This window comes from Xiphophorus hellerii, chromosome 19 (assembly GCF_003331165.1).
Source record: "Xiphophorus hellerii strain 12219 chromosome 19, Xiphophorus_hellerii-4.1, whole genome shotgun sequence".
In the NCBI taxonomy this organism is placed as follows: Eukaryota; Metazoa; Chordata; class Actinopteri; order Cyprinodontiformes; family Poeciliidae; genus Xiphophorus; species Xiphophorus hellerii.
In genome coordinates, this window is record NC_045690.1 from 6901433 (window position 1) to 6929063 (window position 27631).

Below are 27631 nucleotides of genomic sequence, written 5' to 3' on the forward strand. Positions count from 1 at the left end.
TGACTAACTTTTCATCAAGGTACTGACTCTGTCTAGGTAGAACAGATCAGACTGAACTGACACTGAACATGTCTGCTTTCTCTGATTGGTAACTGAGAGTGACAGTTAATTAGGGAAAAATCAGTTATTCATTAGGATTTTTCCGTTATCATTGACTTAAACAAGCTCCTGTCTACGGCTGAAAAGTTACTTCTAAGTTAGTTTTATCTTATTTAAAGAGTACTAAAATATTTGCACTAGAAACTAGACCAAAAATATTTGGTAAGATGTTGTGTTTTTGCAAAGTTTCCAGTTTTCTGAGGACCTGCAACAGCATGCATAACAACAGGGGTTTAAATTTAATTCCCTCCAATAATGCAGGTTAAAACATCAACTTTTAGTTTTTCATGTATTCCTGTAACCTGCACTGCAAAAAAACCAACCATTACCAAGTATTTTTGGTCTAGTTTCTAGTGGAAGCATCTTAGTACACTTGAAATAAGACAAAACTAACTGATAAGTAACTTTTCAGCAAGATATAGGAGCTTCTTTTAAGTCTAATATTTTAGGAGTGAAATAATCTGCCAATGCAACTAGCACTTTTTCATCAATATTCAAGAATAATTGACTTAAATCAACCTCGTATAACTTGCTGAAAAGCCACTTGTCAGTAAGTTTTGTCTTATTTCAAGCATACTATGATGAAAACCAGACAAAAACCAGGTAAGATTTTGTTATTGCAGTGTAACAACACAGGATGTTAAAGCCTAACTGCTGATTTACAGGCAGACAGTAGATGTTTAACAAAAAGAGGCGTGCTAACATCATGCAGGACCAAATAAGACTCTCAGTGACTGTGTGAGATTCTCCTTTTACTTCTCCTCCTCTTTCCTCTCTCCTCCCCACAGCAGCACAGGGACAAACTTTCACACATCTAATCTAAACCTAGCAGCAGCTCCTGATTCCAGGGAAAACTCAAAGCTTTTTTACCTCCAGACGTTTGGAGTTTGCAGAGTTAGCATGCCCCACAGCTTGTCCATGGACTTGGAGAGAAAGGAGAAGCGGTACTGCATTCGAGGCAAACATGCAGCCATCATCTGTGCAGCGGTAGTGGTTTGCTCCTTGGCTGTTGGTTTAGGGGTTGGACTCACTAGACCCTCCTCCTCCACTCCAGAATCCACACCAGCCCCAACTGGAGCCCCTACTGGAGCCCCAACTGGAGCCCCAACAGAGCCCCCTCCTGACAGGGGGCCCTGTCTGGCTTCGTCAGACTCCAGCGGGGACTGGAAAAACTTCCGTCTGCCTGATTACGTGAAGCCGATCCACTACGACCTGCACCTGGAGCCAAACCTGGTGGATGACACCTACACGGGCACAGTGGACATCCAGGTGGAGGTGAGTCGACCCACCCGCCACCTGTGGCTGCACATCAGGGAGACGTTCGTCAGCGCCAAGCCCAGGCTGAAGGTGCAGGACAGCCACGGGGTGCAGAGGGAGGTGGAGGTCAGCCACTGCTTTGAATACAAAGCTGAGCAGTATGTGGTGCTGGAGGCAGCGGAGGAGCTGTCCGCCACCGACACAGGAGAGGTTTACGTGCTCAGTCTGGACTTCCAGGGCTGGCTCAACGGATCGGTGGTGGGGTTCTACAGCGTCGTCTACACAGAGGAGGGGAAGACCAAGTAAGAAAAGACTCATTAAATGAGACTATTGCTGAAACGATTAATCATGATTTATTGTGATTAATCTTAACCACGATTAATCAATTATTGAAATAATCAGATTAATCATTATTAATTGGGTTAATCATGACTAATTAATTATGATTAATTGATTATTTAAATAATTGTCAACTAATTTTTATAATCAATTAATTTTCAACTGGATTTTGCAGACTCAGCAAAGGCTATTTCATAAAATAGATTAAAGCAGTAATTAAAACTAACTTATAAATAACTTTTCAGCATATCAGAGCTTGTTTTAGTAAATAATTTCTTACTATTGATTTTAAGAAGTATTAGTTCTATTTATTTCACTTATAACAAGGCATTTTCTTCATATTATAGGAGAAATAATCAGTGGAATTAAAAACTAATATTAATGACTTATCTACCTGTATCTTGCTGAAAAGTTACTTGTAAGTTATTTTTGTTTCATTTCAAGCAAACTAAGATATTAGCACTATAGAAAATAGACCAAAAATACTTTCTTACAGTGGTACTGTTGGGTCCTAGAAAGAGAAATGGCACTAGATTAGTTCAGTTATGTTAAATAACTATCAGTACTAAAAGCTGAGGTTGTTCTGGAAATAAGAGCAAAAATACAGACTCACTGCAAAATCTTTCAGAATTTTACAGCCATAAAATAAAATAAAATAAAAAAGCCAGGTGGCTCAGTTACACTTATGGTCATAAGAGGGTTAAGTTCAGTTTTATTGATATCTCAGTGGGAAATTGGTTTGTAGCAGTCATCATATTTACAAAATACATCCGTAGAAGACATTCTGTTAGTACATCACAACTACAAATATCACGAGAAATAATTGCTCCTGTTACTCTCAAATCCTAACATCATAAAACATAATGTATCATGAGATTGCCCTGATGCATTAAAGTGCATTGTGCTCCCAGAATAACAAGTCTAGTTTGAGTATTAAGATGTTGATAGGAGCTTTTAATATCTACATCTCTATTTTCCTACCAGGAAAATTGCTGCAACTGATCACGAGCCGACAGATGCCCGGAAATCCTTCCCCTGCTTCGACGAACCAAACAAGAAAGCCACCTATAAAATCTCCATCACTCATGACAAAAACTACGGCGCTCTTTCCAACATGCCGCCAGAGGTAGGACTGCAACCAGCCATGTTGGCTCTGAATCAAACTGTTAGGACGGATTCTCAAAACCAGGGAGCGCTCAAGAAATACTGAAATGTTTCACAAGAAACTTCTGGACCTTTAGTCCACACTGTAAAAACGTCTCTACAGCTGCATTCACACTGCAGCCTGAACTGATCCAATTCCGATTTTTTGTCAAATCGGATTTTTATTTTTTATTTTTGGCGTGGTTGTTGAGACGTCCAAATATAGACGACCTGTATGTGATCTCCAGTGTGAACTGTGAACGACCTGAAAGTGTCCCGCATGCGCAGTAGAGGGCGCAATAACGTCACACATAGAGAAAGCTCAGTAAAGAAGAAGTGCTCAGTGTTTGTGGAAGTGAACATGGATGCTAACGGTGGAGCATAGCTTGCGATTTTGATCCAGCATAGTAACAATTTAATCCTCATTATGGGCCGTGATGATTGTTGATTTTCTTCTCGCTTGCGCGTAGCAGGACGCAGAATAGCGACATTTGTCGAGTATCACTGATATTCAGGTCGGATGAATGCAACGTGGACTTTAGGTCGCATTTAAATATGATACGTATCGAATATCCAATACGTATCGCATTCGAAAAAAATCCGACGTGTGTTGTTCAGACTGTCGTGAAAATATCAAATACAGGTCACATTACGTAAACAAAATCGGAATCTGGTCACTTCAGACTGCAGTGTGAACGCAGCCTAATTTACGTAAAATCCCGGCAGCTGTGGTTGCATATTTATATGGTAAACTACGGTAAAATTCTGTCGGTATTTTACAGTTGCATTTCCTCCCGGTTACGATAAATATGTCGACCACATTGGAATAAACTTGAGTGAATAATCGGTCTCTTTCTGACCACAACTATCCAATCGAGGCTGGATTACCAATCAACGATTAATAATACATTGACTGAAAATAATTCGCAATGGAAGACGTGACCCTCATCCATCGATATAAGTCTAACAACTTCTTTCTAAAGGCTTTAGTGGGAAACAAGTGCTTGTCGAAAAACAGGAAACCCGGTAAAAGGTTCATTTCCATTGAATTCCCATTATGGGAAACTCATTAATGTCCTTCTGTGGTTAATCTATTATTCATTGAATCACAGACAGTAACTTGCAGTGAAAACAAATATTTTAAATGCGTAATTGTGCTTTTTTGTGTTTTATTTATCTTCAAGTAAAACCCATTTGTTCCTGTTGAGTCTTTTAGCATCTTTGCGCTGAATTTTCTTCACTTTTCTTTAGTCTTTGAGTGCCGATAAAAGCTAGAAAAAAATGACTAATGCATTATTATTAATGATTTATGATCTGTCCAAATTAGCTGCAAATTTTCCCAAATATTCTAAAGAAAAACTTCACAATTTTAAGTGCTTTCAATATTATTACTTAACTGTGCTTTTGAAAGCACAGTTAAGTAATAATTTGAGAGAGTTACCTTTACTGGAGTATTATTTGACCAGTAGGATCAATATTTTGACTCAGTACTTGGTCCACCACTGGTAATAGTTGGTAGTTTGATAATGAAATACTTGGAATATTGACATTTTGGAAGGCAAAGTAAGTATGTTCCTCATGTAACCCTCCATCAAGTCCATTGGGAGTTTATTGTCTAGTGATAGAAATTAATAACTTTTGTTTTTGCATCAAAATTCTAATTATTGAATGTTCTTAATACTTCAAACAAAACCAAAAAACTGAATATGTTTCTATTAAAGTCATAGAAAGCCAGATTTGGTGTGTTTTTGTGTATTCCCATCAATACAAGCCAACAGTTAAAATGTATAATTTTGCTCTGCCTCTCCAGGGTTCTCCTGAAGAACTGCCAGGCAATAAACTAAAAACCACCTTCCAGAAATCCATTCCAATGAGCACCTACTTGGTTTGTTTTGCTGTCCACCAGTTTGGTTATGTGGAAAGAACCTCTGCCAGCAACATTCCTGTAAGTCTGTTACAATCAGCGAATCAATTTAAAACAAATATTCAAACAAATGATGAGCTTTTGGTTGAGTTTTCAGTGATTGTTCTGGTGTTTCCTGCTGCAGTTGAGGATCTACGCCCAGCCCAGCCAGTTAAAAACTGCAGAATATGCAGCAAACGTGACGAAGGTCATCTTTGATCACTTTGAGGAGTATTTCAACATGTCGTACTCAATCTCCAAACTGGGTACGCTTCAAAACCACCCGGAAACAGTCCAGTTCAACCTAACAAAACCAATTCAATACCAGATTGAAATTCAAAATTAATAAGTTTCATACAAATTATAATTGATTTGAAGTGTAACATTAACTCATTCAATATACAATCCAGTTTAATCCAATTTTATACAGTCCATTTTTTTAATTTGATTTTATTTATTTTGTTATTTATTCAGTCAACAAATGACTTATTATCCATATTTCAAAACACTGCAACAATTAACTCAATTTGACTGAAATGGCACAAAGCTATATTTATGCCTATCCTACGCATAAAATTAAACTAAATTAGCCATTCATTATTAATTAAAATATATAAAAATCCCAAAACATACCACTTATAGATAGAGCACTACACAGATACATGAAAGGAAAGTTGACTATCAAAAATCCAAAACAAATACAATACAATATGAAATAATTTACTCTTTTAACTGTAGAATCTTTTTTTATTATTGTTTTTTTTTTACTTCCATAATAAACTACACCCTCTAAAGTCCATAATTTTATGCCAAATACAGCAAAAACCCTATTTTTATCTAAATTTTTAGCTTTACATTTTGTAAATTTATAAGACACGTCATAAATCATATATCAATCATATAAAATCTGTGTTATTTTGTTCAAAAATAACCTCAAATTAGTTAAATTTCCATCCTACTCAGTGCAGTTCATACACCTAATTGCGTGTTTGTTTTTGACGTAATTTATCTTGATTAGAAACTCTCAGATTAGCTATAAATGTTAGGTATTAAATCTCCAAACTAACCATTTCATAATTTAATGCTTCATCGTTCACCAAATGTGGTTTACAAATCATTTACTTTCTGTCTCCTGACATCAGTTTTATTATGTAATATAATTTCACTTCTATAAGGAAGGTAGAGCTTTGACAATGCAGCACTGCAGGAAAGCAATAAAACTTATCATATACAGTCACTTCAGAGGCTTCTCTGTGCTGTTCTGATCCAGATAAGATAGCCATCCCTGACTTCGGTACCGGTGCCATGGAGAACTGGGGCCTCATCACCTACAGGGAGACCAACCTGCTGTACGACGAGGAAGAGTCGTCCTCCTCCAACAAGCAGCGAGTGGCGAGCGTTATCGCCCATGAACTGGTTCACCAGGTATGGATAGAAGAGAACATACTGGTGGAAAAAAGAGACAGGAATCCAGATGCAAATAAATAATTTGGGTTTTGAACAAATTTTACTTCTAGTCAAGTCAAGGTTATTTGTATAGCAATTATCAAAATCCTCAAGCAAATATACATCAAATACATTGATCAAAACTCCAGTTACTACTAATCTAATGTGGGTTTTTAGCCTTGATTTAAAGGCACTGATTTAAAGTTTGTTCCAGATTTGTGGTGCATAGAAGCTGAATGCTGCTTTTCCATGAAGACCTGAGAGGTCTGGAAGGTTGATACACCACCAGCAGATCTTTAATGTTTTGTGGTGCTAAGCTGTCCAGTGATTTATAAACTAACAGAAGTATCTTAAAGTCTATTCTCTGACCTATAGGGAGCCAGTGTAGGGACTTTAAAACTGGTGTTATGTGCTCTATCTTCCTGGTTTTAGTCAGAACGCAAGCAGCAGCGTTCTGGATCAGCTGCAGCTGTCTGAAATCTTGCTGTTGCAGTTAACAATGCAACTAAAGATAGTTTTTCTAGCTCTTGCTCAGTCATTAGTTCTTTAATACTGGAAATGAACTTCAGGTGGTAGAAGGCTGACTTTATAATTGTCTTTATGTGACTCTGAAGGTTCAGATCAGATTTTTTTGGCTCAGTTTCTCCAGCCTCCCCCAGTTTCTCTAGATCTGGGGGAGACAATCCTTGAATGTTTCAAGGGTTGTCTTTAATGTCTTTATGTGACTCTGAAGGTTACGGGTCAGAATCCATCACTACATCTAAATTTCCGGCCTGATCTTTAGTTTCTAGTTGTAATAACTGATGCTGTGCTTTCACTCTAGATCGTTCCTCTCTAGGTCCAAAGATAATAACTTTAGTTTTGTTTATGTTCAGCTGAAGAAAGTTTTGGCACATTCAGACATTTATCTGTTCTAACTATCTGTTCAGTGATTGGATGGGTTCAGAGTCACCTGGTGACATCATAATGTAGAGCTGTGTATCATCTGCGTAGTTAGCTAATCTTTTTTTTTGTTAAAACCTTTGCAAACGGGGGCATATAAATATTAAAGAAGAGGAGTCCCAGGATTGAACCTTGTGGTACCCCATTGTAAGGATATGGTTGTTTCTGTGTGTTTATTTAGATTTCTGTGTTCTGTGGAGTCTCTGTGTTTTCCCGTCTACCCCTTGATTAGTTACACCTGTTTCTTGTTTCCTCTGATCGGCTCCCTGTGTATTTAAACCCACCTGTGTTCCTTGTCGGGTTCTTGTCTTATCTGTTTGGTCAAGCCGTCTGGTTGTGTCAGGTCGTCTTGTCTTCAGCTGTCTGTATTTCCAGTTGCTACCTGTTGTGACCATTAGCCTTCTGCTCATCTGTGCTGCCTGGATTATTGTGCTTTTTGGGATCATTAAATCATCACGTCTTCATTCCAACCTGGGTCCTCAGCATCTTCCTCACCACCTCTTCACCGCAACTCACCCACATTTGATTTCTGTCCACTCTAATGAGAAGTTGCATATTTAAACAAAGAAATCCATGTTTTCTAGTTGAGATTTGAACTAATTGAGTACTGGTCCAGAGAGTCCAGTCACTCTAACAATATATCATGGTCAACTGTAGCACTGAGGTCCAGCAGAAACAACAAAGAGCGAATATAAAATGTTATCATCTATTGTGATACATAATATTTCAGCTTTTATAAAAGCTTTAGCTCTGTTGATAAGGAGAAGTTACTCTATCACTGCTGCTCCTTTCATCTCTAAACGGAAATATTGCACTGCCTGTAAATCATTAAAACTGGTTTTATTTGAAGTTTTTATTACAATGCACAAAGTGAGATGATTTATTCTCCAGGTGAAGAAGATAAGAGGTCTGCTGATGATCTTTAAAGTTTTATGAACTGAACCAGATTGTTCCTGGTTATTTATGAATCGTAGTAAAGTTGACTCACATAAACTGTGCAGTGAACCTTTAAACCTTCAGAGTGCAAAGATCAGCAATGAGCAGACAAACTCATGGCAAAGCACATTTTTAAAGTGAAAAAATGCTTTTCTCAGCACAACATAGAAAAGTATGAAAACAAAAGTTTTTCAAGTTGGAAGGATAATTTTAGAAAAATCAACTTGGATGGATGGATGGAACGAACAGACTAGCTAACTAAAAATGTAGTGTTAGCAGCAAAAAGATCCTGGATCTTAGGGTTTTTTTCATGGAGTTTCCCTGTGAATGTGTGGATTCTCTCTGGGTACTCCAGCTTCCTCTGATGTTTCATACCTGGGAATGAACTACAACTTAAGTAATTGTATTTGTAAACTCGAGCTACGTAAAAATCTTATTTTTATTTAAGATTTATTACAAAAATACGCTTGTAAAATAAATGCATTTATTAACTTCAGTAATAAAATTAACAAAAATAATAAAAAAACAAAAAATGTCTAAAGTATACATGCAAAATTAAAAACATTAAATTAATTAAATTAGAATTAAATAACATTGAAGTAATCTTCTCACATCAACCAGTCTTCACAGGATTTTGCGGTTTTTGTGATTTTTTTTTTTTGCAATCAAAATCCCAGATTTTGTGCTAAGGCTTAGGATCCTTTTTTGCAAGGAATTTTGACATAATCGTGCTTATGCATGATGGTAAATGTGGAGTTTTGTTCCTTGGCATATCAATCAGGGACGATAACTTGACATCAAGGCAGCAGTGTCATAAACGTAACAGTACTGCCACCTACAGGTGGAAGTTAGTATCACTTAAACCCAATATTTTTGACATTTTTGCGGAAGATTTACAATAAATTCACAATTTCGCATTAACTTGTGTTCCAGGAGGTCAGACACAGGCTGGAGCTATAAAAGTATGCAACTTTTATAAAAAATATATTTTTTACGTTTGTTGAAACTGTCGTGACAGTATGGTATGAGACAATCTGTGAAAAAAATTGAGCCCCTCTGCCGTCTCCCATTACATCAGTACTATTTAGAAACAACCAATCAGACCCAGGAGGCGGGTCTTAACACCATCCTTCCACCGTCCTTCTATGCTAGCTGCAGCTAGCATAGCATAGCATGTTTTGAAAGCTCAGGCTAGTTTGCATAGCCACGGATAATGGCAGATAAACTGTTTTTCTGTAACGGTGAATTGTTTCTCCGCCATTAGCATATTTGTTAGTGATTTCATGAGGTTGATTGACAGCGCTAAGACCCTCCTCCTCGCTCTGATTGGTTGTTTTGGGCGACAGTTTTAACAAATATGTAAAAAACATACTACACTTTTATTTATTTTCTATACCAATCCCCACCTGCTTGTGGATGTCATAAAATGTTTTTGCCATCTCACCTTGTTTGGATCCTCATGTCGGTTTTCTCTCTCAGTGGTTTGGTAACATCGTCACCATGGATTGGTGGGACGACCTCTGGCTCAACGAGGGCTTCGCCAGTTTCTTCGAGTACATCGGCGTTGAAGAGGCCGAGCCGACCTGGGACATGGTGAGTTCTTCAGTTCTCCACAGAGGCGGTGAAACTCTGAGGACGTCAGACTGACGAAGTCTCCTTTCACAGAGAGACATCGTGATCATCAGTGACGTGCTTCCTGTCATGGTGGACGACGCCCTCGTTTCCTCTCATCCAATCATTGTCGACGTATCCAGCCCGGCGGAAATCACCTCTGTGTTTGATGGCATCTCCTACAGCAAGGTAAAAACCTTCAGTGACTTTTTAAAACATTATGTTGCATGTACTTTTTCTTTTATTTGTTCGTCAGACATGTTGGCAACACTACAGAAGTCTCTGTGATATCTGAGTGGATTTTGACCAAAAATGCTGCAATATATTACTTAGCATTTCAGTTTCTGAGCACATAAATATAGAAAAACATCAGCTAACCTTGATTCAAACTTCCTCTAAACTTCCTTACCTGCCTGCTGTGTTCCTTAGTCTTTGTTCTCCAGCAAACCTTCGAGGTTTAATAGTTTAACAGTTTTCTAATTAGACTGTTGACCTTTTTTGCAGGGAGCTTCTGTTCTCCGCATGCTGGAGGACTGGATGGGAAGGGATGCGTTCAGAGACGGCTGCAGGGTGAGTGGACTATCACAAAGAACATCTAAATAAAAGTTTACAATTCAGATTTATCTTACAGTGGTGTCTGCTTCTTCTGTCTTCTGCCTGCAGAAATATTTAAAGGACTTCTACTTCAAGAACGCCAAAACAGCCAACTTCTGGGCTTCTCTGGCTGAAGTATGTTGAAAAGTGTTTTTTATGACAGAATGAAGGCAGATTTATAAACTCTAGCAAGACAAAATTATACAATTTCACATTTAGATTTAAGAAAACCTTTTTCCATTTGATACAAAACACTGTTAAGCTGGACACAATCCTGTAGGGTAGAGGACTTGAACTCATTTTCATTTTTGGTTGTGTCAGAAGTATTGATAAAACTTGATACCAAGTAAGATTGAGGCAGCAGTGTCATTAAAGTAAGAAACACTGCCACCTGCAGGTGGGAGTTAGTGTTACTTAAACCAATGTTTTTGACCCCTTCTCTCAAAAATTTGCAATAAACGGACAATTATGCATTAGTGCAAAAAAACTGGCAGGAATGATTGATATAAAATGGCTACTGGAACATAGAGGGCCACATAAAAAGATATATGGCGTGGATTTGGCCCCCAAGCCTTGAGTTTGACACATGCACTGCAGGGAATAGAAATATTGAGGGAAAATATCACCTTCTGTGTAGTGAGTGGGTCTAAATTGGTGCTGAAGAACTTTCAGTACTTTTACTTTTGTTCTTTTTAAGCTAATGTTTCACAAAAGGAAAAGTAAAAACATTTTGAAGCTTACACAAATGTTGCTCTCTGTGTTTAGGTGAGCAACTTACCTGTTGCAGAGGTGATGGACACCTGGACCGAACAGATGGGCTATCCGGTCGTAGATGTCACCATCTCAGAGACAAACGCCAAACTGACCCAGAAGCGTTTCCTCCTGGACCCCTCAGCCGACCCCAGCAAGCCTTCCTCACCTTTCCAGTAGGATCCTCAGAGAGAAACTGATAAATCAATTCCCTAACTATCATAATTATTTATCATGATTCTGTCTGGGTTTCAGATACAAGTGGACCATTCCTGTCAAATGGTACTCCGTGAAAAGCAACAAGATAGAGGAGACGATGTTTAACATGAGCACTGCCGGTAATTCTGTGTTTTGAGGCACAAGAAAAACAATCCACATGTCATTTTACTTATTAAATTAATCTAAACAGATTCTCTAAACACGTGCATAAAAGAAAATTGTCAAGAAAAAGTTATTAAACCATCTTGAAAAACAGCATGTACATTTCAAATGGGACATATTGAGCAAAATTTATATTTTGCCGATTGTTGTATTTCCATTTGGGTTTCTAAAAGCGTTTAAGAAAACCAGCCAGGCATTTTTTGGTAATAAGTTTGTCTTTCTGTGTCTGGAAGGTGAGCCCTTTCAAAACCTTCTGGAATGTAACAAATCGCCAGGCACTGCCCGTTACCTAGCAACCACAGCAAAGCCCAGCCCGTTACCTAGCAACCCTTGCAGAATTAGAGCTTATTTGGATTTAAAGTGACAAGAGGCCCTAAAACAGATAATTCTGAAAGGAGTTCACCTGCAGAAATGACTGTGTTGCTGTTGCCTGTTTATGTGAAGAAGCCTACACTGTAAAACATTTGAACCGCGTTTAGTTGTGTCTACTATCTTCTGCTCGTTAAGTCAAAGGAATTTAGTGAGTTTTAGATTTTGAACCTAAATGTGTGAGTTTGTGAACGATAAACTTACAGGAGTAAGTTGTGTTACTCAACTCCAGTTGAATAAACTGGAGTTTTCAGGTCAGCACTTAAAACAACTGAAAGAAGAAAAAAACAGGAGTGAGAATTATTTCCCAGAATGCTTAGCGGCATGTTTTTGCATCCTGAGATGGAAATACGTTATATTGATCTGACTCTAGTGGTTTGTTAAGGCAAATGTTTATTTTAATGTCCTGTTCACATTTAATGTTTTTGGGCAGAATTCATTGTGATGTTTAATAAAATTCCTTATCAGATCAGAAATGTTGTTTGAAACAAGAATTTAAATTATTCTAAAAGAAAATAAGTAGCTATTTTAACTTGATATTGTGAGTAAAATAATAGAGAAATGTTTCTCTTTAACGAGGTGAGGGCAGTTTTTTCTTGCATATTGTGAAATAATTATTTGGTTTAAATTGCAGCATTAAGTTAAAACTCACAATTCAAGATTAATGGACTTAAAAATCAATGCTTAGGCAACTTTCCTCTTGTTGTTAAATCAACTTCATGAACTTTAATTTCTGAATTAAAACCAAGCAGGTGGACTTTCATTTTCAAGCTAAACCACCTTCAAATGTTTTACAGTGTAGAATTCACGTCTAGATTTAAGACTAAACGAGACTGAAAGAACAAGTAAATAGGATAAATGTCTGTTTTGGACAACTTTATGCTCATAAATGAATCACGATGATTGTTTTCTCTTTCAGAACATGCCGTCATTGACTATTCGCCCTCAGCAGACGGACTGCTGAAGATAAATAACGACCATATTGGATTCTACAGAGTCAACCATGAAGACAGCATGTGGACTGTAATCAGTCAGCAGCTCCAGGACAACCACACGGTATTTCTGTCCATAGATCGGATCTTTATGTTTTCACATTTACAGTTTTACTCACCCACAGAGCTCAAATGTTCTGATGTCTTGTCCAGACCTTGGATGCAGCCGACAGAACGAGCTTCATCGATGACGTTTTTGCTCTGGCGAGGTAGGAAAATGGACAGGAAATCCTGTCAACATTACAGATCAAAATAAAGATAAATACTGTAAATTTGGTTTTGTTTTTAGGGCTGATATTGTCGATTACGGTAATGCCTTCAATCTCACAAAGTACCTGAGGGAAGAGTCGGAGTACATCGTTTGGAGTCGTGTGGCTTCATCCATCGCCTACGTTCGGGACATGTTGTCCAACAACGAAGCTCTCTACGAAAAATTTCAGGTGAGCAGAAAAGAAATTCACAACATAAAGATATTTATCTGGAGTCAAACTACATTTCTAATTTGCTGTTTTTATTATTTTGTGCTTTGACGATTTTAAAATTAAAGAAATCTATTTGTCTGGATGAATGCAAATGTCGATACTTGGAAACAGCTCAGCGAAAACGACTGTAGATCTCAATTAAGTTTTTTATTATCTTATTACATAAAAATAATGTACTATTTTCTGTTGAAAACCACAAACCTCTTATTCAGTTAAAGTTCATTCCATGTCAGCCGTAGCTTTCAGTTAACAGGCAGGGAAAAAAAATTATTATAAATGTATCCCCTCTGCAAATGAATAAATAAATAACAATATTAAATAAATTAATATCAAATAAATAAAAAGGAAACTATGAATATTATTTTCATTAGTGTGACAAAGGCAATGTTTTTATAAGAATTGCTGAAAGCAGAAAAATGTTCAGAATTAAATGGAAAAAGTTGTAAATTCCAAGAAATTGTTGTAAAAATAAAGCAAACAATAAACCATAAAGTATGCCAAACAAATACAAACACAATATTGCAAAAATAAATCCAGGTGCAATAATTATGATATTATTTCGTTCTTAAAATATTTTAACAGTTTAAAAGTTTTTGCGTAATTGTTTTTTATCCTATCAATGTTGTCTAACTTTTTGCCAAGCAGCCAAAATTATAAATACTGGAAAAAGGCAAATTGTCTTTTTAAGGGAACCCATTTCTGTGAACGTACATTTTCCAACTTGTTGCAACAAAAGTGACTTTGTCTTAACCTGTTTCTGTAATTTATGAATTTTATTATTTTATTTGCTTCCTGGTTGTATTTAAAATAAATTTACGTTATTCATTTTTCCAGACACTGTTTGGCGTACTGGTTAAACCAATTGCGACACGACTCGGGTGGACAGATGAGGGCACACAAACGGAGAGGTACAATAGTAATACGAAGTGATTATTTTTATTTTTACATAATGGTGATAATATTCTACTGTCTGTTTAATGTTGCAGGTTGCTGAGGGAAACTGTCCTCAACATTGCATGTCAGATGGGAGATGCAGACGCACTGAAAGAAGCATCAGATATTTTTGAAAAGTGGATCGACGATCCTCTCAAGTTAGCTTTATTAATCCAGTCATGCCTGCAGAAAAACAGGACCATTAATTAAAATGTTAATCTTAATTTCTAACACATCTGTTGTTTAAAAGTGGTATTTTCACTCCTGTGGACCTGCAGAAGCGTCCCGGTGAACCTGAGGCTGCTGGTGTACCGCTACGGCATGAAGAGGTCGGGCAGTCCGGAGCACTGGAACCAGATGTTCCAGAGGTACAAAGACTCGACTCTGGCTCAGGAGAAGGACAAGCTTCTGTATGGACTGGCATCGGTGGAGGACATAGACCTTCTGTACAAGTAAATAAAAACATATCCTTCATTTTCAAGATGGCGGAAAGGTTTGATCTCCTCAATAAGCAACAGGACAAACAGCAACTCGTAAGAAACAAGGCTAGATGTTGAGGAGGCTCAAAGGTAGAGGAATGTGTGCAGTAAGTAAGGCAGGGTTTGTGTACATATTACATATTATGTACATTTCACATTTTACAGGTTTTTGTACTTCCATTTGGGTTTCTACTGCTCCTAAAAGCAGACCAAGCACTTAAAAAACATCTGTTTTCTATAAATACGTTTATGGTTTTAGGTGTCAGGAAAATGTTACAAATCACCAGGCACTGCCTCTCACCTAGCAACCCCTGGGAAGCCCAGAGAGTTACCTAGCAACCCAAGCTGAGCGCCAGCATGTTTGGTCAACTGGTTTTAACACTGTAAGCAATGGCTGCTGGAAAAGACGGGTGTTATGTTGTCGACCACTTGCTGCATTCTTGCTGATGGGAAGCTCTACTTCTGCTTTTCAAAGATGTACGGTTGTTTAATTGCACATCTGTTTGCAGCCATTTTCACGTGCCAGTGCAAAAGTAGGGTTTGGGGAGTCGGGGGGTGAGGTCGTGGCCAGCAGCAGCTCATTTAAATTTAAAGTGACAAGACGCCTAAAAACATCTCATTCTGAAAGGAGCTCAGAATAGACTGAACTGACCAGACTGAAATCTCATTATCTAAAAATTATTTTGTACGAAAAATGCAATGAAGCTGTTTTGTATCGCCCATAGAGAGACGTATCCTAACCTCTTTAAGGGAGCTGGAGTTCTGCTTGGGTTGCTAAGTAACCAACTGGGCTTTGCTGGGGTTGCTAGGTAACGGGCAGTGCCTGGTGATTTGACTCATTTTCCTGCCAAAAACGGCATGGTTTTGTTCTTATGGGCTTGGGTTGTTTTTAGAAGCAGTCGAGACCCGGGTAGATGTATAAAAATATGCAAAATGTGAATATTTTTGGTCCAAAATGAAGTAAAAACCTTGTGAAGAATAATGAAAATGAAACTTTTCTTCTATCCAACAGGCTCCTGGAGGCCACCAAAGATGAAACCGTGGTGAAGAGTCAGGATCTGTTCACTGTGGTGCGGTATGTGTCGTACAACCCAGTGGGTCGGACCATGGCCTGGGACTGGACCACGTTGAACTGGGACTACCTGGTCAATAGGTCAGTGGGACGGGGCAACAACAAACTCAGATTCTTACCCATTTTTATTCAATTAGCATGTTTCAGCCTCCAAAGAACCAAAATCTCTAAACTTAGACTAATTTGTTACTTAAAGGGAGTTCAGCGAGGCTTTCATGAAAAATAAAAATATTTTTAAAAAATGTACAGTCACCGGATGTCCAGCTCTTTTTGTAGTGTAATAAGCTGTGATAACTTATCAGACTGTAAAGACTGTTTCATCAGGAGAGAGATAAAGTAGGGAGCTTCCTGTAAGCTGTGAAATATTTCCTTCAGGGATGTCAATAAAATTATAGTTTTTGTTTTAATCAAAGGTGGTTCTTGTCAAAGTCCAGATCACATTTAAAGGAGCTTCTGTGCATCTGCTTTCTGTTTTTAAATATTCATGCCTGAATCTGCTGTTTACATACACCAAAAACCTCATCCATGTTTATTACTGCCTTTAGTTAACTGTTTTTAAATATTCATGCCTGAATCTGCTGTTTACATACACCAAAAACCTCATCCATGTTTATTACTGCCTTTAGTTAAATCAGAACAAACTTCTACTGTATTTGCTAAACGCCACAACAATGAGAGAAAAAATCTGTCACAATTATTTATTATTGTTTTCTCAGTTTCTTCAGTATTTGATGGTTTGTATTCAAACTTGAAGATATTAACAAATAAATTTCTGACATTCTTTCTCTCTTTATCAGTAAATATAATTTACTTTTTAATCCTAACTGACCTGAAACAAGAGAAGTTTGGTCAAACTTAACATCAGAAAAAGAGACCTGTGTATGTAAACTTCTGGCTTCACCTGTTAAATCTGTTGAATCGATGCAGTTGTGCAAGGAAGTGAAGACAATGCTAGGAAGGGCGTGCTGCAGTTGCACTTCTTGCTAATGTCTTTATTTTTCCGAACGGCTTGGACAGAGACCCATCGTTACCATAGAAACCAAGGGAAACCCAGGATACCTTAAAGGGCCCAACATAATATTGTCCAACAGACATACTTGCAGCAAAACATCTGAATTAATTAATCCAAGTCACAGTCACATAAAATATATGTAATTTTTTTTTAAAACTAAATTTTAACTTTTTATTGAAAATTTCTGTCAGGTTTTCTAGTTTATGGAGTTATTTTCCAAATGTTTTCGTTACAAATTTCACAAATTCAGTAATTGTTGCCACTAAAAAGCATACTAATTTACTTCTGATAAAGCTTCACACTGTAATGTCACTTAAATGTGATTCCAATACTGTGTGAGGGACATTTAAACAAAAATTATGCTGGAAACAAGTTATAAGTTTGCAAATATTCAGCTTTTTACATAATATGTTTCAATTTGTTTACTGCAAAAACACAAAATCTTACCAAGTCTAGTTTCTACTGCAAATATCTTTGTACACTTGAAATAAGACAAAACTAACTTGTTTAAGATGTAGGAGCTTGTTTTAAGTCAATAAATCCTTAATATTGATAAAAATGTACTAATTTGTTTTGCATTTAGTTACAATTTTACACATGCAGGGTTAAAATAAATACATTTTTTGCTAAATCTTGCAGAGCATTTTTATTTTTGATTATTAAAACTAATTTAAATTGTATTTTAGCACAAAAACACCTTGATTAGTTTTTCTTTGCTGCATATTTTTTTAATTAAAGAACCACCACAAACTTATTTTTAAGGTAGTAATCATTTTGTTGCTGTGTTGTATATTTATTAATTCATTTTAATATTTAATGTTTTTATGCATTATATTTTGTGGCAAGGCTTTTTTCCGTATTTCCAACTTCTTTTTTTATATTTTTATTTTTTCTCCTGAGACATTGAACCTAAATGATTTAATGTTCAGATCATTTATTTAATCAAAACTGCATTGGAAAATCGTAAACAGTCCTCTGTTGGCGATGCTGATGATTTCTCCGTCACGACAGATACACCATCAACGACAGGAACCTCGGCCGGCTGCCCAATCGGATCACAACCACCTACAACACCAAGATGCAGCTGTGGCAGGTCAAAGTTCATGTTTTCCTGCTTCTAATCATATTTTAATAAATTTATGATGTTAGAGAAATCACTTTAAGGCTAAACTGGTTCTGAATTTATCCCTCTTGTCGTTTGATTTCTTTTTGTTCTCCTTTGTTTGTCGTATTTTTCTCTCTGGACCTTCAGATGGAGAATTTCTTCAATCTGACTAAAGATGCTGGAGCCGGAGAAATGCCCAGGCAGCAGGCGCTGGAGACGGTGAGGAACAACATCGAGTGGATCCAGAAGAACGAGGCCGAGATCGAAGCGTGGCTCGGGAGCAATGTGCCCTAGAACCAGAACCAGAACCAGGACCCAGTCCACTGAAGCTTAGAAAATTTACCCCCGGTGGAACAAAGACAGTAGTTTTTGATTCTGCACTCAGAAAATTGTGAGAATATTCATTACATGCCCTTATTTATAATTATGATTTTAAAATATCCTGTTAGAATGTGTATTTGTAATCAGAATCACTTCAGGAACATGGAGCTTAATAAAAAATATTTTTATTAATAATCACTTTGTCCTGTAAGTTATGCAAAGTGTTAGTTTCTCCTCGTCTGTGCCAAACGAAGCTAAAGATTCATTTTTCTCCTGATTGAGTTGAAGGAAATTCTCTCCTGTTCATCACTAAAAATATAATAATATATAATATAATATAATAAATAAAATATGGTAATATATCAGCAGATACGTGTCATAATCAGCATTTCAATGAAAATTTACTTTTCAGTTGCTGAACTGCAGATTGAAAAGTGTGGGACTTAAAGGGAGCCTTGCGGAATGCCATACATTCAAATGAACAATTTCCTGTATTTACAAAATATGTAATATTGTAAATGAGTTGAACTACTTAAGTACAACATGAATGATCTGTGATGTTTTAGAGTGTCATGGTTGTTTTCTGCCAACTATTTATATTAAATTTCAAACAGGCCTGGTGGTTTTAGGGCGTTAATAAAAACACAATATTAGTCTAAAATCAAAGTAGATGTCAAGAAATTCTGTCTCCATTATGATGAGACACTTGTGTTGGAATGATTTCTGGAACTGAGTTTTTTGCTTTTACGGCAGAATTTGTCACTGCTTTTCTTTTATTTGGGACTAGAACTGTTGTACTAACACAGTTATTCTCTGTTTTGTTACAACTCAATATTTGGATAAAAGTTTAGTTCTGTTGTGGAAGAAAACACTCTGCGAACATCTTGCTTTATAAACTCTGTGTTTAGATTTAGAAGCTGTAATCTGAAACTCCAATGACAGTCTCACTTTTAATGTGAACGTCATTGAAGACACTTTTGCAATAATCAATGTACGGTAATCAGTCTTTCTCAAATTGTGGTCCTCTGACTCACTCATGTAGTGAGTTCAAAGTGCGACACTACAGTTAGCTTACAAAGGATTGTGTTTAAAAATAATAATGGATAAAAATCCGTTCTTAATACCTCTTTCTGGTGGAAAGTTTTTCAGTTGCAGAACTTTTGTTTTTACATGACATGCTGCAGGTTTGCAGATCTGGGTCTGAGGCGGTGAACAGCGCTGCGCCCCACGCTGACTAACTGCATTTTAACACCTAAAATAAAATTATTTATGCTGGACTATCTACTGGCTGAAAAAATATTTTTGTTTTTGCCAAAGTAACTAAAATTATATTTTTCTTTTAATATTCTTCTAAATTACAGATAGCCCTAAAACTTTATTAGTGCACACAAGTTAGGTAAAGAGCTTTTTGTTTTCCACGTTTCCTATCATTAGAATCCTTAATTTCAGAAACTGTAAATAACTCAAAATGACTTGTTTACGGTTTTACTGTCGCCAGTCACATTTACAAAACACTGCCACATTTCATATCAGGAGGTACAAAGACAATGAGTTAAGAGACGAATCTTTTTGTTTCAGGTTGTAAATATTAAGGTGTATTTTTGCGAGGGAAATTTTAAGTTAGGTGGTCTGTGAGTGTTTGTTAAATGGAGTAAGTGGTTCTCAGCCTAAAAAAGTTTAAGAAGCACTGCTCTAGATAGTTCTTCTTTAGCTCCAAAGATAACTTAAGTTTTGACACTGATAACGCTCCGTAAAGAACTGTTTCGATCTGAATACTTGATTTTAAATTTGTGGTTAGACTGGAACTTTCTTACTTTACTTTCTGAATCTTGTTTTAATCTCTAGGAAAAGTGAAAGATGACACACTTCAGTTTCTGAATCACATTTTATTTTATAAATAAGTGGCATCCACAGCTGTGCAGAACTTTGTAAAGAGCTCTGAAAGCTGAAACTACTGATTTGTTTAAGGAAAACGTTTGATTTGATCTCGGTGTTGACTGGAACTTCTTGAATTCGCTGATTTGTAGTGATTCGCATTTAGGTGTTGCTTCTCGGAGAACATTTGTAGAGTTGTTAGAGGGTCTTTGTTTATAAGGTTTTAAACTTCCTGCGTGTTGTTCTGTAAAGATGGCGGGGCATTTGTAATTTTCAGACTCTCCTTTCCCTTGATGCTGCTGGTGGAAGGAGTTCGGGGCGGCTTTCTTTCTTTTGTTGACGATTTGGACAACATTTTTTGTGTTTTTTTCTTTGGGAGACGAGACAGTCTTGTGATGCCCATAACCTTGAGTTTGATTGGAGCTTCAGATATTCCAGCCATGTTTCGTGCCTGGCAGCGATATTCCCCAGCATCCTTGTACGACAGGCCATTGAGGCTGATTATGGACCAGCGAACACCGACACGAGGAGATTCCTGCATAACTGAAACACATGGCGGAGAGTTTGAGATGCACACTGCAAAAACACAAAATATTACAAAGTATCTTTGGTTTAGTTTCTAGTGCAAGTATCTTAATACACTTGAAATAAGATAAAACTATTTCAATTAACTTACAATTAACTTTTCAGCAAGATATAAGAACTTGTTTTAAGTCAATACTTTCTTAATGTTGATTAAAAAAAGTAATAGGAATGCACAGCTTCACTTTTTCACTTTTGATACCGATACAGATATCTGAGGTTTAGTATCGGCAGATACGGATACAATACAGAAAAGCAGTTCTATGCTAACTGAAAATGTTTCTTTTTCTACACACAGACATAAATGTACTGAATTTAAAAATCTGATACACACTTAAATACACCAAAACACCAAGTTTGGTCAAACATGTAAAAACAGAGCAACTTTCATTTGTTCAGCCGGTGCAGTTAGGAGTATAACAGCCAATGTAAAATATATAAAAAAGAAACTGACAAAAACAATGTTTGAGAAAGTTCAATTAGGAATTTTAAGTATAATGTAAAATAAATGAAGCATGATGTCGCGCAGATGGATTGGGCACATTGTCAACATTCACAAAAAATTTTTTTTGTAAATATTGGGAGCAATACAGATATTAATATCAGATTGGTGCTTTTCTAGCTATAAACTCAGTAATCTGGAAGACATTTTTCCCATATTATAAATCATAATCAGAGCTTAGTTTAGTGTTTTCTACTTTCAGATTATTTTACTTATAGAAACAATATCTCGATATAAGTGAAATAATTTGTTGTGGAACCTGTGCTTTTTTTGTTCATAGTTTTGTCTTATTTCAAGTGTACAGAGATATTCACCCCAGACACTAGAATAAAAATACTGGTTAAAATTTAGTGTTATTTTTACTGATATTGGTAAAGAGTTGAGTGTAAACTAAAGACTGGTGCAATGCACAAACTGTAGCACAGACTCAAGAGAAAAAAATATTTATGCTTCAAACAAGAGACAACTTACAGCTCTCCAAAATCTTGGGAAGTTGTTCAGTGTTCTGCAGGAGGTCTTGTTTACAACAACCTGTTTAGGAAAATCAGATCTTTATATTCAGTCACTCAGATGTTTGTGGCATCACTTCAGTGCCAAATGTAGCCCTGCTTTGCTTACCAGGGTAAGCCGAGGTTTTAATCCAGGTCAGCGTCGGTGTCGGGTAACCGCTAGCATCACATCTGAGAATGACGTTGCTGCCCAGCGGAGAGCTGACCCTGGTGGCTGCCGGCTGGACGGAGGGCCGCATACAGCGAGAGAGCTCGGCTTGTGTCAGCATCAACCCGGACTGACCCACAGACCTTCTGCACATCAGCAGCTGATCCATCAGAACCACCGGGCTCCCCAGGGACATGGACAATGATGTCAGCATGGAAATCTGGCAGTCACACAGCCAGGGGTTGTCATGCAGACCTGAGTGAGAAGCAAAGTTTGACCCGTATTGCTCAAAGGAGTGCACAAAAAGCTGAATGTGAAATCTGTTGCCGTCACATGCAATCCACTGGATTCTCATCTCCCTTCACTGCGCCCTCTGGGATTTCTCCTATTGACTAGAATTCCCTTCGCTAGAATTTAAACCAGGTCAATGAGTAGGCAGAGGAAGTTGTGAGTGATGACCCTGATTTTATGTGCTGCTTTAGAAATGTAGCCTGTCTGTAGTTTTAACAATGGCAGTGGAGGAAGTGAACTAAACCATTCAGTCCATCTTGGCCACTCTTCCAAATATAGCAGCCATCTTGTTCGGCTCAGCACATCTCTCCTTGAAATAGTTGCATTTCCACTGATCTTAAAATTGCACAAATTGGAATTATGAAACTGCGACAGACTGGCGACCTGTCCAGGGTGAACCCGCCTCTCGCCCGGAACATTAGCTGGAGATCAGCACCGGCGCCTCCCGACCCCACTAGGGACAAGGGTGTAAGAAAATGGATGGATGGAATTATGAAACAAAATTTGGTTAATGAAAACCTGCCAGTTTCGAAAAAACTCACATTTTTCCGATAAAACGTTTTGCGCTAGGATGAAGTGGTTTTTCCGGCTGTTTTGAAATTACAGAATTTCTTCAAACTGCAACAGCAACACTTTTTTCACATCACACGAGTTGTGCGATCAACAACTGTTGCTATAGGTGGAAAAGACAGAAAATAACAGGAAGTGGCAGGAGGATGATGGAGCAGCATGGTTTTTTACAAACTTGTTACAAACTGTGATTTTAATTGCGCTCCTTATTTAATGGAAATACTGCAATTGCGAAATAATGTTTTTTTCGACATTAGTGGAATAGCAATAAAGTTTTCACACATTTGTAACAGAAATGCAGCCAGCAGGCGATTGTTGTTTACAGTGAAGTTCATTTCTGGTAATCTTCTTAGCGTCAAACTGGCATATTACATTTGTCTCAAGCTCTGGCAATTGGGTGAACGCTTAAACTTCAGCAGAGTCCACGCCTCCAGCAAGCAATCGTTTCTTATTCGCCGAGTGTCCAGTCCCTCTGTAGCGAAGCAAACAAGGCTACTGGACACCTAATGTGGTGCATCTTTGTCTGGTGTGATGAGTTATCAACAGATTCTTTAGGACTGCAGTGTCCTTCTATACTTGCCTAAGATCTTTCTTTGAATTGGTCCTTCCTGCAGTTCTGGAAGAGGAAACCAGAGATCCAAGAGCTCAGCAGGTAATATAGTCAACCTGGGGAAAGGAGAGCATCAATGAACAGGCGAGACATACCTCTAAAAATGACCTATTATGCTTCATTGAACAGGTTAGGATACGTCTATATATAAAACATGTTCATCACATTTTTTCCCCCCACAAAATCATTATTACATAATGAGATTTTAGTCTTTCCATCATTCCTTTCAGAATGAGCTGTTTTAGGGCCTCTGTCACTTTAAATCCAAATAAGTTTTCTGCCTGGGTTGCTAGGTAACTGGCTGGAGTTTGCTGGGGTTGCTAGGTAACGGGGTACTGCCTGGTGATTTGCTACACTCAGGAGATTTTTGAAACGACTCATTTCCTAGACAACAAACAACAAAACTTATTACTAAAAACGCCTGGATGTTTTTTTTAAAGCACTTCTATTTTTAGAAGCAGTAGAGACCCAAATGGAAGTACAAAAACCTGCAAAAAAAAAAAAAAGAGTAAGTAAAATTTTATTTCTATAGCACCTTTCACGGACATATAGATCACAAAGTGCTTCACAAAGGCAAAACAAGTAAAAGAAAGAACACATAAAGCCAGCTGACCAAATGTGTTAAAGCAACTTGGGTTGCTAGGTGACAGGCTGGGCTCCACTGGGGTTGCTAGGTAACTGGTTGAACTTTCCTAGGACTACTGAGGGCGTCGCCTGGTGGTGTAAGTTTTTGAAACGGCTAATTTTCCAGACACCAAAAACATTAACTTTATTAAGCACTTGGGCTCTTGTTAGAAGCCCAAATTGAAGTATAAAAACGGACAAAAGCCTCGTATGCTGCACACCACCTGTTGCTGGACAGATCTAGGTAGGTGATGTTGGGGAGGAAGAGGGCAGCGTGAGCTGGAAGGCTGGACAGGCGGTTGTTGTGGAGTCCCAGCGTCTGGAGGCGGGGCATGTCTCGGAGCCCCTCCCAGGGGAAGGCGGTCAGCAGGTTCCCGTCCAGGCGCAGCTCCCGTAGCGCCTTCAGGTTGACGAAGCTGCTCGGGTGGACGGATGTTATGGAGTTGTAGGTCAACCATAAGAAGCGTAACTCCGATAGGTTGTAGAAAGCTGCTCGGGGAACCCTGGAGATCGAGGTCTTCTCCAGGCGAAGTTTGACCGAGTCGGCTGGAAGGTTCACAGGAAGTGCTGACATCCCGGAGTCGCTGCACTGGACCGACCTGCCAAACACAGTCATAAAGTTAAGATTTAACTTTATCTTTTAGAGAAACAAACAATAAAGCAATAAAGTCATCACTCATTAGGGGAATGGATGGTGCAACAAAGATGTTTGGAGTTACTGTACACTGCAAAAACACATAATTTTACCAAATATTTTGTTCTAGTTTCTACTGCAAATATCTTAACACATTTGAAATCAGAGAAAACTAACTCATAAGTAACTGTCAGCAAGATGTAAGAGCTTCATTTAAGTCAATAATTCCCAAATATTAATGAAATAGTACTAGTTCTATTGGCAGATAAATTAACTTATAACATTGGAAAAATGTCTTGTTATAAATTAAATAATCTGCCAATGGAACTAGAACATTTTGATCAATATTAAGAAATTATTGACTTACATCAAGCCTCTATATCTTGGCAAAAAGTAACTTATAAGCTAGTTTTGTGTTATTTCAAGTGTACTAAGATATTTGCACTAGAAACTGGACCAAAAATACTTGGTAAGATCTTATCACAGTACATTTTTCTGTAACATAAATAATAATATAACATTATTTCACATGTTATGTGAAATAATCTGAGTGCAACTAATAATTTCTTTAAAACCAACATTCAAGAACTGCTTACATAAAACAACCTCATATGTCTTACTAAAATGTTTAGTCTTATTTCCAGTGTAATAATATATTTGGACTAGAAACTAGACCAAAAATATTTGGTAAGATTTTGTGTTTTTGCAGTGTTGTCTTTAGCATGCATGTGGCGACAGTGGAAAGGAAGAACTTTCTTTCAACGTTCAGACTGCCACCAGAATCAGCACACACTGCAAAAACACAAAATATTACCACATTATATTATATTATATTATATTATATTATATTATATTATATTATATTATATTATATTATATTATATTATATTATATTATATTCGTTAGTATTAATGAAAAAGTACTAGTTCCACAGGCTGATTATTTTACTTGCAACAAGACATTTTCCTCTTATAAGTGAATTTTACTGCAAGTGGAATTAGTACTTTTTCATTATTAAGGAATTATTAAGTGACATTAAGCTCCAATGTCTTGCTGAAAAGTTATTTGTAAATTAGTTTTGTCTTATTTCAAGTGTACTAAGATATTTGCACTATAAACGCGGCAGAAATACTTGGAAAGATTTGGTGTTTTTGCAGTGCATGCAGCTCTGAAATCAATTGAAAGGAAAAAAACATAACACTTGAAACTTATAAGATAATCACAGAAACACACATGGAAAAGATCGTAACAAAAATCTGAAACTTTACAGTTTTCTGAAACCTTCTCTTCACAGCAAATGTCTCAGTATTTATTAAATATACGGTAATATTGCATGGAGAAAGCAGAACCAGTCAGCTGCACACAGAACCAGAGATTATTAAAAAACCCAACCTGGGCTCGGTCAGTCCACTGCTGCAGACACAGAGAGCTGGGCAGGAACGGGTCATCACAGCCGACTGCAGGATGTGAAGAAGAACCAGCAGGAACATCTCGCATCAAACGGATCCTCTGCTCTGCTTCCCCAGGCTTCCCCAGTCCTCATCTTTGCCCGTGCCGCAGAATGAAAGGGAATCCCAGATTAGCTGGGATTATTGTTCTTACGGTCGGGATTGTAATCCCTCACCTCAGTGCCAAAGTGACAGATCACATAATGAGGGCCAGCATGAGCCTGCCGGGGCCCCATGCAGAATTAAACCCTCCATTCTCTCTGGATTAATTCAGCAGGAGTGACCACAATAAAAACAGCCCTGATTTTCTTTTCTTGTTTTAATCATTTATGTATGAAGCTTTATATAAATATATATATATATTATATTTTTTTCTTCCCATTGTTTCGGGTTCCTTTGATATTTTCACCTCATCATGTCTGCATCTACTTCTATGTTTCTATTGTTTATATCTGAACTTTGTCATTTCTGCTACTCTTGCTCTGCACCTCTTCATCCTATTTGCATCTTGTCCTTTCTGCAGCTCTTTGCAATCTTTTTCTGTTTGCACTTTTAGCTTTCTCCTCACATCATTTCTACTCTCTACCTATCTGTTCCTACTACTTCCTCTACTTTCTTTTGTCTGCATTTCTTCCTTTAGCTTGATAGAGCTTTGCATGTGAACACAGAGCTCAGGAATGCAGGTAGAAGGAACTGCTGTGACCCATTAATCCTCAGAGAAGATGCCAGTCTCCTTTGTTTGGATCAGATGCTGCAGCACAGATTGCTTCTAAACTGAACTAAATGTAAACAGGCGATGCTTTGCTGCAGAAGCTGCATTTCGGTTTCTGTGAAACATGCAAAGCAGCATTTGAATCATATTTTCCGGTATCTATATATTGTGCACTTAGATCAGGCAAGTGTTGTGAAGATATTTTAACACATAGAGGTCTACAATTTGTGCCTCTGGAGCCACATGTAACTGTTTTGACCCTCCAATTTAAGCTAAAGAATTGAGTAGCGTTTTAAAATGTAAAGGTAATAAAAAATAAATGCTAGTTTCAGTCATTTATTTTACATGTTTGCATGAAAGCAAAGAATGATGCTAATTTCGTAAGTAATATTAGATTTGTGTCTTTTGGTTGCAAAATACTGCTTTTTTGTTTAATAAAAATTTAACTTTCTATAGAAGAAATTGTTTTTATTACCTTCAGGTAAAGGTCACAGATGTTATTTTATTTTGTTTATTTTATTCAGATTAAAATGAACATGTCACATGTTGACATAAGCAAAGGTTTTGAATGAAAAAACATCTTAAATTGTCCCTTCTCTCTAAAGTCCTAACTAAGCATCAATCGACCATCTATATAAACACAAAACAGGCAATGTGGGTATATAAAAATAAAAATCACAGATAAAAAGTATTATAAAACGTAAAGACAACAATAGATTTCCTACAGTAGAGGCTGTAAAAAATAAGCTAATTTGCTTCATGTAGCTTTTGCAGCTCTCAACAAATTCTGTTTAGTTGAACTAAGGGCAAAAATGTCTGTCAAGTTTGTTAATCATGTTCATATTCAGTGAATCCAAAATTAAGTGATTGACTATGTAGAGTTAAAACATTAGAAAGCACTCAAAAATATAAAAAATGCAGTAAATATGTATTAAGTTGCCCTTCAAGTTGATAGATTAT

The 27631-nt window shown here is 37.2% G+C and overlaps 2 protein-coding genes across 2 annotated transcripts; one reads left to right on the forward strand and one right to left on the reverse strand.

Annotated features, from left to right (window-relative positions):
- Window positions 1–789: 789 nt before the first annotated feature.
- Window positions 790–19038, forward strand: enpep (glutamyl aminopeptidase). Its single transcript, XM_032547052.1, has 20 exons — window positions 790–1658; window positions 2680–2821; window positions 4649–4783; window positions 4887–5007; window positions 6012–6166; window positions 9545–9658; window positions 9731–9865; window positions 10181–10246; window positions 10340–10405; window positions 11036–11196; window positions 11276–11358; window positions 12690–12826; window positions 12916–12971; window positions 13052–13202; window positions 14079–14152; window positions 14231–14335; window positions 14456–14629; window positions 15669–15809; window positions 17752–17833; window positions 17993–19038. Exons 1-20 carry the CDS (start codon window positions 1000–1002, stop codon window positions 18137–18139), a joined length of 2904 nt encoding a protein of 967 aa, XP_032402943.1. The 5' UTR covers window positions 790–999; the 3' UTR covers window positions 18140–19038.
- A 1006-nt stretch (window positions 19039–20044) lies between these two features.
- Window positions 20045–27608, reverse strand: lrit3b (leucine-rich repeat, immunoglobulin-like and transmembrane domains 3b). The gene is made up of 6 exons (XM_032547639.1): window positions 25904–27608; window positions 24102–24476; window positions 23224–23309; window positions 21744–22037; window positions 21597–21656; window positions 20045–20584 (listed from the first exon to the last, which is right to left on the reverse strand). Exons 1-6 carry the CDS (start codon window positions 25999–26001, stop codon window positions 20265–20267), a joined length of 1233 nt encoding a protein of 410 aa, XP_032403530.1. The 5' UTR covers window positions 26002–27608; the 3' UTR covers window positions 20045–20264.
- Window positions 27609–27631: the final 23 nt, after the last annotated feature.

Coding starts and splice junctions, on each gene's coding strand:
- enpep (XM_032547052.1), top strand. CDS start 1,000: ATGCCCCACAGCTTGTCCATGGACTTGGAGAGAAAGGAGAAGCGGTAC. Junction 11,359..12,689: donor GTTTAACATGAGCACTGCCG/GTAATTCTGTGT, acceptor TTTCTCTTTCAG/AACATGCCGTCATTGACTAT. Junction 14,630..15,668: donor GACATAGACCTTCTGTACAA/GTAAATAAAAAC, acceptor TCTATCCAACAG/GCTCCTGGAGGCCACCAAAG.
- lrit3b (XM_032547639.1), bottom strand. CDS start 26,001: ATGTTCCTGCTGGTTCTTCTTCACATCCTGCAGTCGGCTGTGATGACC. Junction 22,038..23,223: donor AATTCAAAGAAAGATCTTAG/GCAAGTATAGAA, acceptor CTTCTCACTCAG/GTCTGCATGACAACCCCTGG. Junction 20,585..21,596: donor TCCCAAGATTTTGGAGAGCT/GTAAGTTGTCTC, acceptor CATGTGTTTCAG/TTATGCAGGAATCTCCTCGT.